The sequence below is a fragment of the Mercenaria mercenaria genome, chromosome 11 (assembly GCF_021730395.1).
Source record: "Mercenaria mercenaria strain notata chromosome 11, MADL_Memer_1, whole genome shotgun sequence".
NCBI lineage: Eukaryota > Metazoa > Mollusca > Bivalvia > Venerida > Veneridae > Mercenaria > Mercenaria mercenaria.
Window position 1 is genome coordinate 56478102 of NC_069371.1, and position 14639 is coordinate 56492740.

General features: G+C 36.3%; 1 protein-coding gene across 2 annotated transcripts in view; it reads left to right on the forward strand.

The window, feature by feature from the left end:
• Positions 1-14639, forward strand: part of LOC123532336 (uncharacterized) — a 316884-nt gene that overhangs the window by 27450 nt on the left and 274795 nt on the right. For both annotated transcript variants that reach the window (XM_053517493.1, XM_045313748.2), the window contains exon 3: positions 12550-12836. In XM_053517493.1, the coding sequence (XP_053373468.1) occupies positions 12550-12836 (287 nt within the window). The remainder of the gene's footprint in view (positions 1-12549; positions 12837-14639) is intronic.

Sequence of the window (14639 nt, forward strand, 5' to 3'; positions counted from 1 at the left end):
TCAGATGAGCGTCAGCACCCGCAAGGCGGTGCTCTTGTTAAACAACTATGTATAAAAAACGGGGTTTTCGACGGCTTCAGTGCCATTCTGTTAATGACCAATATGGAATATTTGGGTAATATTATTAGCAAAATACCAAGCACAGTGTACGAAATTCAGATTTGAATCCAGTAGCCCGTTCGGGCTACCAGATTAAAAATTTTCCAAGCCCGACATCAATTTCACTAGCCCGAACTTTAACACCTTAAAATACATAATTTTTGCACCATATAACATTTTGTTTTACAGACATCTCTATGCATGTTTGAAGTAATAAAAAAGACATACAGTACATGTTTGCCATGTTTTTGAAAAATTTTAACTCGAAATACTCCAGTCCAGATCAGCATCGTCAGAGTCCAAAAGCATCAGACATGACACTCCTTGCCAAAATGAAATCTAAACTGTTATGCCCGATTTTTTAGGATCCGCACTCGCCAATACTGCAACTCGGACTGTTGACAATTTGTAAGATGTAATACCGAGTGCTGAATACACATTACACACACGCTGATAGCATAATTTAAGCTCCACCTACTGCAGGTACTTGTGAGATTTTCGCGAGAAGTGTGAAAGCTAATCAAATTATCCGTTACGCTAGAGGTGATTGTATTCAGCCAATTAGAGCTGCGGTTATGTCTTTGGCACTGTGTTTGATTGTCAACAAGTAAGAGTGCAAAAACCAATAATTCCATAAGCGTTTCTCAGTCTGGAAAATCACGATGCAGTACTCGTTTAATTAGCATGTTTTTTTTAAACAAATGAGGAAAATTCGGTAGCCCAGTCGGGCTTGTACCTGTGGAAAATCGGTAGCCCGAGCTGAAATTTGGTAGCCACGGGCTGTCGGACTACCGTGAATTTCGAACACTGCAAGCACTTTACATGGTGCCCTATATTTCTTAAAGTTTATAGTCACCATGGCAACAGAGATGTTTAAAATCGATTAGATCTTGCTTTTTGTCTTAATTTCTTATAAAAAATATTGAATAAAATTATCTTTCTTGTTAATGTAGCTTTAAAACATATCATTTGTAACGTAAGTTATATTTTCGTGTTACTGTGAAATCATTTAAATTCGCTGGCATGAAATTTCGCGCAAACGTGAAAAAGGACTGTTTCGCGTGGGCTTTAATTTGCGCATTTTCAATGTTAGAAATAAAAAAAAGAATAAAGTAATGATAATAGCGCGGTCTTTAATTTGCGCATAGGTCCTAGCGCGAAATACGCGGAAGTTCGTCCTACGCAAATAAAAATGAATTCGCAGTATTTGCATTTATTCAAACAAATTTCACAGCTTAAAATACTTACAGCAGTACCCTTCGTCTGGCATTTCTCATGGAAAAATCGTTCAGCATGCTGCTATTATTCTCATGGATATTGTTGAAATGAAAATAAAAAGCCGAAGATGTGTTCCTTAAATAGGCCAGTGTCAACGCTTTTGAAATTTACATTTAGATATATTTAGGTCACGGGCTTCGTTTCCATGGTAACATCAATTCAGTTCAAGAAACAACAATTTTTTACTGAAATTTGAACAATTTTAGATCTTAGTTTTAGTATATAAGTAACAAATTATCAACGGAAACTGAAAAATAGGTATTACAAGTCAAACTGCTAGTTTTTTTTCATTTGAAAATGGCCGTAACAAGTAACCTTTCACCGAACTATATTCCAAATAACATTGGTTACCATCATCCATTTTCTTACATTCTGCATAACATTTCAATACGGTCACACATTAAACCGGAATCCACCTAAAAACCGGAATACACCGGAATACACTTTCCATAATCGGAATAAACCTGTATTTTTTAAGTTAAAGGTATTTTTGAAGGTTTTTTGATATAATTCAGTCATATATATCATAAATAATTAACATACGAAAGGAAAATAAAATACGTTCCCGCAAAATGATTTTATACGAGATTGAAGTTCGGCGACAGCGCGGGAAATTTCCATAACCGAAATACACCTGTATTTTATTAATAAATGGTATTTTTGTAGGGTTTATTGCAGAAATCATTCGTGTATAATATAAATAATAAGTTTACAAAAGGAAAATAAAATACTTTAACGCAAAACGATTTTATACGAGATTTTCAAGAATTCGGCGAGCGCGTGGGAAGTTTCCATAACATAAATGCACTCGTCCTTTTTTAAAAAATAAATAGTATTCTCTTAAGGCCTTTTATTTTTGATCTTTCGGTTTACGGAACCGCCGCTCAGAAAAACGTGTTTTCAGAAAAAAAATAAAATTGAAAAAACGTGATTTTTTTATTTCCTCCGCTATGACATTAAAGCTTGCAGAAGAAAAAATGCATCGCGTATTCCAAAAAGAAAAAAAAAGACTCGTTCTTCGAATTTCCGTCATGGCGAACGAGTCAAATCAACATTAGGAATTCCTATAATTCTATTTTTAAACTTCATATCTTATGCATAACGTAAACGTCCAATTAAAATTTCCGATATATACTGCGCCCAATCAACATGCTTGTTACGCAATTTACAAAACGTTTAAAAATGGCTGCGCCCAGTATTATTTCCAAAGTTTTGAAGTAATTTTAATGAAAATGCAAGAACATTCAGAGTTGCGACGTAGTGCTTTCCTGAAAAAATGGCCAATTGTCGGTGATATGCAGTCTGTATTTAGTATACAACTACGTTTATGGTAACTGTCGTTCCAGTAGCGCAATGCTTATTACGGTGATTCTATGCACCGCTTATTACGCGAACTTGAAAATATTTTTTCCCAAAAAATATCATTTAAATACACAGTGATGACAGTACTTTTGTTTGGTGATATAAACTGGTACAATGGACATTAAAACTGTGTAAGTCCCGGTAAGCAAACGTTTAGCCTGTACAGCTTTTTGGCGTCCAGTAACCTATTTTGTTTATAAGTTATGAATTACGTATTTTTGATGAAATTATTGTACGTTATGTGCTAACATAAGATTAATGTTGATTATAGATGTAATTACTGTCTTTTCCAATGTAGCTGTGCAGTAGATGTAGCAAGACAAATATTGATTAACAGAATTTTCAAAGATCATTGCAAAGATGAACTGTTGTGTTACATTAGGCCTATTCATAAAATAAATTAACAAATGCCAAGAAAACCATATGAGGAAAGGCAAGGCTTCCAGTTAACAGACATAGGCTAGGTGTCTGTTTACCAGATGGCTAGACACTTTGTATTCCTAACACTTAAAAAGATAATTGCTTATTAGGCACAGTGCAGTGTATGCTGTACCTCTAAGTTTCAGACTGGGTCCATTAACAGCCAAGATGCTTGAAAGCTGCTGAGTGTAAAATCATATATCCATGGTGACAGTGTTGTTCAAATGTGGGGAATAGTAGATTCTTCCATCTGTTGTTTTAACAGAATGTATTAATTTCAGTCAGTGTTTAACATATGACTTCTATGTCTCCAATCATTTAGTTTGTGAGAATATATGCAGTTTTTATGTATAGTACAGTCCTTTCAAGAAAAATGTTACAGCTACCTGCCCAGCTGTATATTAATGTAATTTCACAGAAATACCAAGACAAATTTTTTTCTCAAGCTGCTATGACAAGCCCAAAGGCTCATTTTTAATCAAATATAACCAAGGTCACAGGTATATTTGCAGGAAAAAGCATCAAAAGTGGGAAAGAAGATTATAACATGCAGCCTGTGTGATATTATGTAGAATTTACCCATATTCCTTTCAAAGGTCCGTTTCCTACGGAAAAAAAAATTCTGATTCTGTTTTTTAATTTTATTTTTTTTCCCTCTTATCATTTTTTGTAAGTTGTAGAACCATGTTCAGTCAGATTAAACATGAATGAATATTTGAGAGAAGTTTATTAAAAGTTAATTCTGTATACGTGATTATAACTTTACGATCTTACGGAAATGTTTTATGCTTACGTCGCTATGACTAGATACCGGAATGTTGATTATTAAAATTTATTTAATTGTTTCTTCAAATAATAAGAAAATAATTATGGTGTGGGAGACATATTGATTTACTCCTGTCTGTCTGTGTGTGTGTCTGTCTGTGTGTCTGTCTGTCTGTCACAAAACTTGTCCGCACTCTTAAGTCGAACATTTCTCACCTGATCTTCACCAAACTTGAACAAAGTGTGTCTGACCATAAGACCTCGGCCAAGTTCAATAACTAGCCAAATCGGCTCAGGCACTTTTGAATTATGGCCCTTGAATGACCGAAAAATCCTCATTTCGCATGCGCTTTCATACAGGCAAAATGTACCATATACTACTAATTAGTAGTATAGGGTGCGTTTTGCCTTCACGAAAGCGCATGCGAAATTAGTAGTATAGGGTACGTTTTGGGTGCACGAAAGCGCATGCGCAAGATGATTAGGCAGTTGTGGGAGACATGCGCTTTTCTCAAAAGCATCTCTAGTTTAAGATAAAAAATATCAATATTCGATTTTAAATGAATCATAAACAAAATACGGGTCCCGACATAAACCGCGCGGATCGGAAAGGGCTTAACATGATCGGAAAGGGCATGTCACATGTTTATTATTGAAACTCATTTAATTGTTTCTTCATATTTCATTTAACAAATAAAAAAGAAAATAAACTATGAATTATAAAATAGCAATTTTTTATTTTTAAACGAAATATAGACAAAATACGAGTGGCATAAACCGCGCTGATCGGAAAGGACATAACCTGATCGGAAAGGGCATGTCACATGTTTATTATTGAAACTTATTTGTTTCTTCATTTTTCATTTAAAAAATAAAAAAGAAAATAAACTATGAATTATAAAATAGCAATTTTTGATTTTTAAATGAATTATAGACAAAATACGAGTGGCATAAACCGCGGAAAGGACATAACATGATCGGAAAGGGCATGTCACATGTTTATAATTGGAAATTATTTAATTATTTCTTCATATTTCGCATTTCGTTTAACAAATAAAGAAGAAAATTAATTAAGAAAAAATATCAATATTCAATTTTTAAATGAATTATACAAAAGAGACATGTCACTGCATAAACTGCACTGATCGGAAAGAACCGGCCATATGTTTATTATTGGAACTAATTGAGTTATTTCTTCATGTTTAATTTGATAATTTAAGAAGAAAATAAGTTACGAAAAATCAGTTTTCAAAAGAATGCATGGATCCGATCTGTCAATCAAACCAATAATATTGGCCAATAAGATAAAGCGTTTTCCGTCGATCCGTAGACTTTGTTGCTAAGGCGCCATTGTGTCTCACAAGCTTAGCGTAACTAAGTACATACAGACTGTAAAGTTCTCAATAAAAACAGCATTCTTTTACGTCCTCGAGATGCTTTACATATAAAATGTTAATATGACATCTAGAAATAAGAAAAGAAGTGACCACATGTAATAGATAATTGCGAAAACCGATATAGCATGTTCATTTATCAAGTGTATCATTTCAAGAAATTACAGCTATTTTTTAATTTGTTCTCAGACAGGTGTTACAGGATTTTCATTTGATGTTTCACTTGAGAAAACGAAATTCTTCAAGGCAAATAAAGCATACATGTATGTGAATGGCGATCTCCAAATTTCGGCCATCTCTACACATTTTGTATAAGAATTTTAATGCTAAATATTTGTGAACTGATTTTTTGCTTCTCTCCTAATGTCAGAAGTAATGCTTTGAAACTTTCAACACTTGTTTACCATCACCATGTCCAGTTATAGGCAAGAGCACATAACTCCATCAAGGATTTTGACTGAATTATGGCCCCTTTTGACTTAGAAATCATGGTTAAGTTTTTCGTACCAGTTCATATTTTGACAATATCTTTTGAGATAAAGCTTTGAAACTTTCAACACTTGTTTACCATCACCATGTTCAGTTATAGGCAAGAGTACATAACTCCATCATGGATTTTGGCTGAATTATGGCCCTTTTTGACTTAGAAATCTGGGTTAATATTTCGTACCAGTTCATATTTTTTGTAAAGTGTTTGACATATGGCTTTGAAACTTTTATCACTTGTTTAGTATAATAGTCTCTACCTGTAGGCAAGAGCACATAACTCCATCAAGGATTTTGGCTGAATTATGGCCCCTTTTGACTTAGAAATCATGGTTAAGTTTTTCGTACCAGTTCATATTTTGACAAAGTCTTTTGAGATAAAGCTTTGAAACTTTCAGCACTTGTTTACCATCACCATGTCCAGTTATAGGCAAGAGCACATAACTCCATCAAGGATTTTGGCTGAATTATGGCCCTTTTTGACTTAGAAATCTGGGTTAATATTTCGTACCAGTCCACATCTTGACAAAGTCTTTTGAGATAAAGCTTTGAAACTTTCAACACTTGTTTACCATCACCATGTCCAGTTATAGGCAAGAGCACATAACTCCATCAAGGATTTTGACTGAATTATGGCCCCTTTTGACTTAGAAATCATGGTTAAGTTTTTAGTACCAGTTCATATTTTGACAATATCTTTTGAGATAAAGCTTTGAAACTTTCAACACTTGTTTACCATCACCATGTCCAGTTATAGGCAAGAGTATATAACTCCATCAAGGATTTTGGCTGAATTATGGCCCTTTTTGACTTAGAAATCTGGGCTAATATTTCGTACCAGTTCATATTTTGACAAAGTCTTTTGAGATAAAGCTTTGAAACTTTCAACACCTGTTTACCATCACCATGTCCAGTTATAGGCAAATGTACATAACTCCATCAAGGATTTTGGCTGAATTATGGCCGTTTTTGACTGAGAAATCTTGGTTAAGTTTTTCGTACCAGTTCATATTTTTTGTAAAGTGTTTGACATATGGCTTTGAAACTTTTATCACTTGTTTAGTATAATAGTCTCTATCTGTAGGAAAGAGAACATAACTCTGTCATCTATTTTGGCTGAATTATGGCCCATTTTGGACTTTGAAATTGGTTCTGTTTCCATACAAGTCCATGTTTTGTCAAAACTATTTGACATATGGCTTTTAAACTTTGAACACTTGTTTATCATTATGATTTCCATCTGTCGGCAAGAGTACATAACTATTTTGACTGAATTATGGCCCTTTTATCAGCATGCCCATTCACGCACTGCAGTACGTGAATCACGCACAAAATATCAAATGCACGCATAAAAATCACTTGTTGGGGGTACATGCACGCAGAGATTCGGAACTCCTGTTCAGCTGGCAAATCGCTGTTTATTTCATCATGCACTTGCCAATTGTTTGGTACAGTCTTAAACGCAGATCTGGTCCAGGGACGTGATAATTTCGTTTCCATCACCGAATTCTCGGCGTAATTATCAGCCGCATAGAGGGGTTTCGTAAGTGTTTTAGTCAGACGCCACATGGGTCGTGTGCAAAAAAAGTATGGATACAAAATGCAAAAAGGCATTTTAGCTTTTATAAACTCAACAAAAGGTTAACAGTATTTTATTTTTGGATATTTAACTGCAGTTTTGATACACATTGCATATCTGTAATAGTTTGGGCATTTATTATTGATTGGCCAGCGTTCGACACTAACTTTTTTGCCAGGTATCCCGAAGGAATACCTGCTGGGAAATTTAGGAATCCCTGCTGAAAATTAGGAGTCCCTGATAATAAAATGTGGTAAGAACATGAAAAAACTAAAATCTAACAAACACAACTGTTTACAGTACTACATGTATTTTATTTCCACTTTATTTCCATTTTACATCAATGACAACAATAGCTTGTATGACTTTTGCTGTAAAAGAATAATGTCATTTCTGTCCAAGTCCTCTTCCCCCTCATCTTCACTACCATCGCACTCCTCTGCCATTTGTTGTAGTTCGTCTAAATGTATGCCGCCTAGTTCATTCCCCTTAATAACCCCCTTATTTGTAATCATTTTTTTGACATAAAAAAAAATTCCGAAAAGTCTCCCTTAAATAAAAAAAAAATTCAAAAAAAAAATGTTCCGACCTACGTACCCTAATTTTTTGAGCATGTTACCAGATACAAAGATTTTTTAGGCCTTATTAATGCAACTCCCACAGACTTTATCTAAAACTAGTACACTGGTCATAACAGATTTTCTTAAACATTTCATATTTTAGTTGTTTTATTTTGCACATTGCCTAAAAGTGGGTGGGGTTTAGTGTTTGCATGCTTTTATTATCAGTAAATTCTTCTAAATAAGAGCTGCTTTGGCAACAGTGATCATATTTTTCGTAAATGCAGACGTTTTATTGGCTTTTTATTTTAGTTTGTACTAAAAAAATCTTGTAAGAAATGATAAAAATGTTCGAAAATGTTGGTCTAGAAAACGAGTGACAAATACGAAAAACAAAAGTAACAGTTAAAGTTCTTGAAAAGAAAACTGTTTTAACTTTATTTTCTCATCATACCACGTATAATTTCTGCTTATTTAATTTGTTTTGCCCAAACAAAGCCTTGGCAATGATAATAGATTTGTTATAGACCGTAACGGCCGACCGGCTCATGTAATCGTATCGAGCACACAAAATAATGGTACAAACACGATAATCTAAGGCTGCATTGTTTATCAATTAACTTGTAAACATTGATCAATAAACACCTTTGATAATGACAAGGTATATTGTACTAAATTACAAACTGCGAGATAAGCACGTGTCATTTGGCGCGTGGCGTGACTGACATCTGTCGGTAGCTAATTAACATACGACGCTCCGCCTACTGCCATATTTCCGCTTGTGCCGGCGAACAATATTGAAATTCACTGGGATTTTGATTGACAGGGGGCAGAACTATCGAACTTGGAACGCATCTAAGTAAATTTCCGCGAGTCAAGCCGACGCACGTGCCGTAATTTATGCGGGTAAAATACGAGTTTTTCTCGATTTTCGCGGGTCAAAACCCGGGACCTCGGGTTAACTGAACGCCCTGGCTTAGCAAAAGACCGATGTTTGAGCGAATTCATTTTTTTAGAATCATATTTTATCTGAAAATCAAGAGTCCCGACGGAACACCGAAATTGTGAACTTTAGGATCCCTTGCGGATTTTTAGTGTCCTCGGGATCCCGGGACACCGTTAGTGTCGAACGCTGTTGGCGATTTTTATCAGTCTTCAGTTGACTGTATGTTATTTCGAACAAATCATGTTCCGTCCACGAAATCGGGAATACATGAACCGTGCTGAAAACTTATTTATATTTAGTATAATATTGGGAGGGGTCCTATGATTCAAAGTTTCCTATCTTAACTTTGGAAAAACATTTTAAATTTTCTAAAATTATCTCATCTGTTATACCCCACCCATGAGAGTTCTGCATGAAAAAAAACATGTATATACAAATTTCAGTAGTTAAATAGAAAAAATTCAGATCTACCATGTAGTGTACCCCCAGATTTTGAAGTGTACCCCTATTTTGCAAAAGCAGGGGGTACATGTACCCTTAACTTTAAAAATGAGTGGGCATGCTGTTTATGGAATTATGGACAGCTCTTGTTAGCTCACCTGAGCCAAAGGCTCATGGTAAGCTTTTGTGACCGCTCAATGTCCGTCGTCAGTCGTGCGTCTGTCAACATTTTCTAAAAAAATCTTCTTGAAAACCACTCGGCAGAATTACACCAAACTTCACAGGAATGATCCTTGGGTGGCCCCCTTCTGTTTAAAAAATTGAATTCCATGCAGAACTCTGGTTGCCATGGCAACCGAAAGGAAAAACTTAAAAAATCTTCTTGTCCAAAACCACAAGGATTAGAGCCTTGATTTTTGGCATGTGACATCATCTAATAGTCCTCTATGAAGATTGTTCAAATCGTGACCCTTGGGTGAAAAGAGGCCCCACCACGGGGTTCACAAGTTTTACTTAGACTTATACAGGAAAAACCTTTAAAAATCTTCTTTTCTAAAACCACATGACCTAAGCCTTTGATATTTGGTTTGTAGCATTGCCTTGTGGTCCTCTGCCAAAATTGTTCAAATTATAACCCTGGGGTGAAAAGAGGCCCTGCCCGGGGGGGGGGGGGGGGGGGGTCTTTAGTTTTACATAGACTTATATAGGAAAAAACTTTTAAAATTTTCTTGCCTGAAACTGCAAGGCCTAGGCTTTTGATATTTGGAATGTTGCATTACCTTGTGGTCTTCTACCAAAATTGTTCAAATTATGCCCCTGGGGTGAAAAGAGGCCCTGCTGTGGGGATCCCAAATTTAACATAGACTTATATAGGGAAAAAATAAAATCTTCTTGTCTGAATGTTCAAGGCCTAGGCCTTTGATATTTGGTATGTAGCATTGCCTAGTGGATCTCTAACAAGAGTGTTCAAATTATGGCCCTTGGGTGAAAAGAGGCCTCACCCTTGGGTCACTTGTTATATGAAGTATATAGGAATATTAAAACTTCAAAAATTATCAGATCATATTTCCTTGACTATTTAATTATAATTACCTGATGATCGCAAGCAATTAGGGGTCACTTGACTGTGACCTTGACCTGTTTTTTAAAATACATCCTTGAAATTTGGATGACATGTACAGTTTTGCACACCGATCTTAAAACTGACTTTCAGTGACCATGAATGTGATCTACTGACCTACTTTCTAATATTTTAGCAGTTTGCCATTTTAAACATGTGGCTCATAGTACTCAGGTGAGCGATTCAGGATCATCATGACCCTCTTGTCTTAAAATTTAATATGGCTTGAAAATTTACATCTGAGTTGGACCAAGAAGGCTGTGGCTTAGTGCACCAAAGGAGAAGGGATATCTTTGCCCTAGTTAGCTCACCTGAGCACAAAGTGCTCTGGGTGAGCTATTTTGATCTCTCACTGTCCGGCATCTGTCTGGCTGTCTGTCCTGCGTCCGTTTACACTTTCCTTTAAACAACATCTCCTCCTAAACCACCAGTCCAATTTTGATGAAACTTCACAGGGTTGTTTCTTTAATGGTCATCAAGCACTGAGAATAGTCGAACGTGCTGTCCACTGACAGCTCTTGTTAAGACACAGCCTTGAAATTTGGATGACATGTACAGTTTTGCACATTGATCTTAAAACTGACCTTCAGTGACCATAAATGTGACATACTGACCTACTTTCTAATATTTTAACATACTGACCTACTTTCTAATATTTTAGTAACAGTTTGCCATGTGGTTCATATTACTCAGGTGAGTGACTCAGGGTCATCATGACCCTCTTGTTACAAAATTATGCCCCATTTTCCACTAAGTCTTAGCAGGTTTTGGTTAAGTTTTTGTATGTAAGCTGGTATCTCAGTATCCACTAATAGGAATGGATTGAAACTTCACACACTTGTTCACTTTCATATGACATGCAGTGCAAAGGTTCAATAACTCTACATTGCATTTTTACAAAATTATGCCTCTTTCTCAACTTAGCAGTTTTTAGTTAAATTTTTATATGTAAACTGGTATCTCAGTACCTACTAATGGGAATGGATTGAAACTTCACACACTTGTCCACTGTCATGAGCTGATAAACACTGTGCAGGTTCCATAACCCTATTTTGCATTTTTACAAAATTATGCCCCTTTTTCGACTTTTGTATTCAAAAAACATTGTCAGAATATTAGTCACTATGAAATCTAGATTAAATTCAAAATGGGGTTACATGAGATCAGAAACTAGGTCACTAGGTCAAATAATGGAAAATAGAGGCCGCATTTTCTATTTGATCATCATAAATCTGTGTCAAAGTGCTTATGTCTATAAAACCTAGGTCTTGTTTACAATTTGGCCACCCAATGTCTTAAACTAAGTCACTAGGTTGAATCATAGAAAAGCTTTGATCTAGAGGCCACATTAACTACTTGATCTTCATGATCGAATGTTTGTCTATAAATTGTTAACTGGGTCACTTAGGGAAAAAACTAGGTCATTAGGTTAAGTCATAGAAAAACTTTGTGGACACTTTAAAGGCTGCTTTTAAAACTTGATCATCACAAATCTTTGTCAGAATGGTTGTATGTATGAAATCTTGGTCAAATTCAATAGTGGCATACCTGAGGTCAAAAACTATGTCACTTGGTCAAATCATTGAAAAACTTTGTTAATGATCTACCTGATTTAAATAAAACATGGTCAAAATGTTTATGAAAATTAGGCCAAGTTAGAGCCCTCTTGCTTATAGGTATAGTATACCTTTAAAGAGATCAAGTACCCCAATTTGAACAAAATGAAGAGAGGACATTACAATGATGCAGCTAAGCTTGGTGAAGAGCTATCATTACATTTATCATACATACGTTTATCTCAAAAACTGTTTGACCTAGAGTCATGATAGCATAAAGAAATATTATTCAGTATGTGAACTTTGGTCTTGTTTTGGATTTCACTCCGAATAACCAGAGTTACGGCCCTTTACTTAGTCACACCAAAGTAATATTAAATTTACTTTGTCAACAAGTAACATATGACCATACAGTGAAATGAAATGGGAGCACCAGTATCCTATGGACACACATCTAGGTCAGACTTTACAATATAATTCTATGAAGCATTTTATATTTGCATGTTTCATACAGTATTGACATTATGCTATGTGTATATGCAGTTGAGAAGCCTGCTGATGCAATTAAAGTGGATGTTCAGGCACAAGTACCTCCTTTGACTGGTGTTAGAGCACAAGTACCTCCCCTGCCTGATGCTCTGAGTAGTGTTCCAGTGCAAGTACCTCCTACCACTGGTGTTCAAGCACAGGTACCTCTTTCAACTGGTATTCCAATGCAAGTACCATGTCTGGCAGGTGTTCAAGCACAAGTACCTCCTTTAAGCGGTGTTTCTGCACCACCACCATTTATTGTGACTGCAGTAATTCCACCACCTGGAATTATCTGTAAGGTAAGAGTTTTGCAATATGTTTTTTATTCGAACCCTTTCATTAAGAATTTGTGTTACCCTTGTCCCTTTGTTTTTTGTCGAGCCCGCTTGCAGAAGCGAAGAAATAGTTGTCCAAATGGCTGTTCAGTGTATGTGCGTGCGTCCGTGTGGTTGTCCAGACCATAACTTTGACATGCATTGAGCAATCTTGTTTATATTGTGATCAATGCAACCTCAGTGACGGTGTGTCATGCGCAAACCCCAGGTTTCTATCTCAAAGGTCAAGGTCACGGAGGTCAAAGGTCATGTCAGAACTTGTCCGGCCCACAACTTTTACATGCATTGAGGAATCTTGTTTATATTTGGCATGAATATTTGACTCAATGAGATGGACTCTGTCTCAAAGGTCAAGGTCACAGGGGTCAAAGGGCAGGCTTGACATGTTGCCCGTGGGCATCTAGTGTTCAGATAATATTTCTGTGAATGTTTATAAAACTGTGTCCAGCTGAGAAATATATTGTGGATACTCGGATTTGTAAATATTTAAGAAAAATTTGATATGACCACAATATCAAAACAGTGTGTTGTAAGAGGCATTCATGTTCTTTTAATAGTGTGATTTTTAGTTTTAAACATGTTTAAAATAACCCGGGAGTTATAAGTTGAATGCTAGTATGTCTGTGCACTATGTAAGGGCAATTTCTAGCATTTAACTTGTCTAAGTTTTTTATGCCCCCCTTCGAAGAGGGAGGGGTATATTGTTTTACTGGTCGGAATGTCGGTCGGTATGTAGACCAATCCATTTCCGGATAATATCTCAAGAACGCTTAGGCCTAGAATAATGAAAGTTAATAGGGAGGTTGGTCATAACCAGCAGATGACCCCCATTGATTTTGAGATCTGTAGGTCAAAGGTCAAGGACACAGTGACCCGGAACAGTTAAACAGTATCTGGATGATAACTCAAGAATGGTTGGGCCTAGGATCATGAAAGTTAGATCAGTAGGTCAAAGGTCAAGGTCACTGGCCGGAAAAGTGAAAACGGTTTCCGGATGAATACTAACGCTTGGGCCTAGGATCATGAAAGTTATTAGGGAGGTTGGTCATTACCAGCAGATGACCCCTATTTATTTTGAGGTCAGAACGTTTGGGCCTAGGATCATTTAAGTTGATTATGAGGCTAATGATGACCAGCAGATGACCCCTATTGATTTTGAGGTCAGTAGGTCAAAGGTCAAGGACACAGTGACCCGGAACATTTAAACAGTATCTGGATGATAACTCAAGAATGGTTGGGCCTAGGATCATGAAAGTTAGATCAGTAGGTCAAAGGTCAAGGTCACTGGCCGGAAAAGTGAAAACGGTTTCCGGATGAATACTAACGCTTGGGCCTAGGATCATGAAAGTTATTAGGGAGGTTGGTCATGACCAGCAGATGACCCCCATTGATTTTGAGGTCAGTAGGTCAAAGGTCAAGGTCACAGTGACCCGGAACAGTTAAACAGTGTCCAGATGATAACTCAAGAACGTTTGGGCCTAGGATCATTAAAGTTGATTATGAGGTTAATCATGACCAGCAGATGACCCCTATTGATTTTGAGGTCAGTAGGTCAAAGGTCAATGTCACAGTGAACCGGAACAGTTAAACGGTTTCCGGACAATAACTTGAGAAAACTTGGGCCTAGGATCATGAAAGTTGATACGGAGGTTGATCATGATCAGCTGACGAGCATCAAGGGGTGCATTTCATGTACTACGAGCTCTTGTTTAAAACAAATCTATGAGGTATTGTCATTACTTGATAGTTTGTGTTGGTTAAGATTTT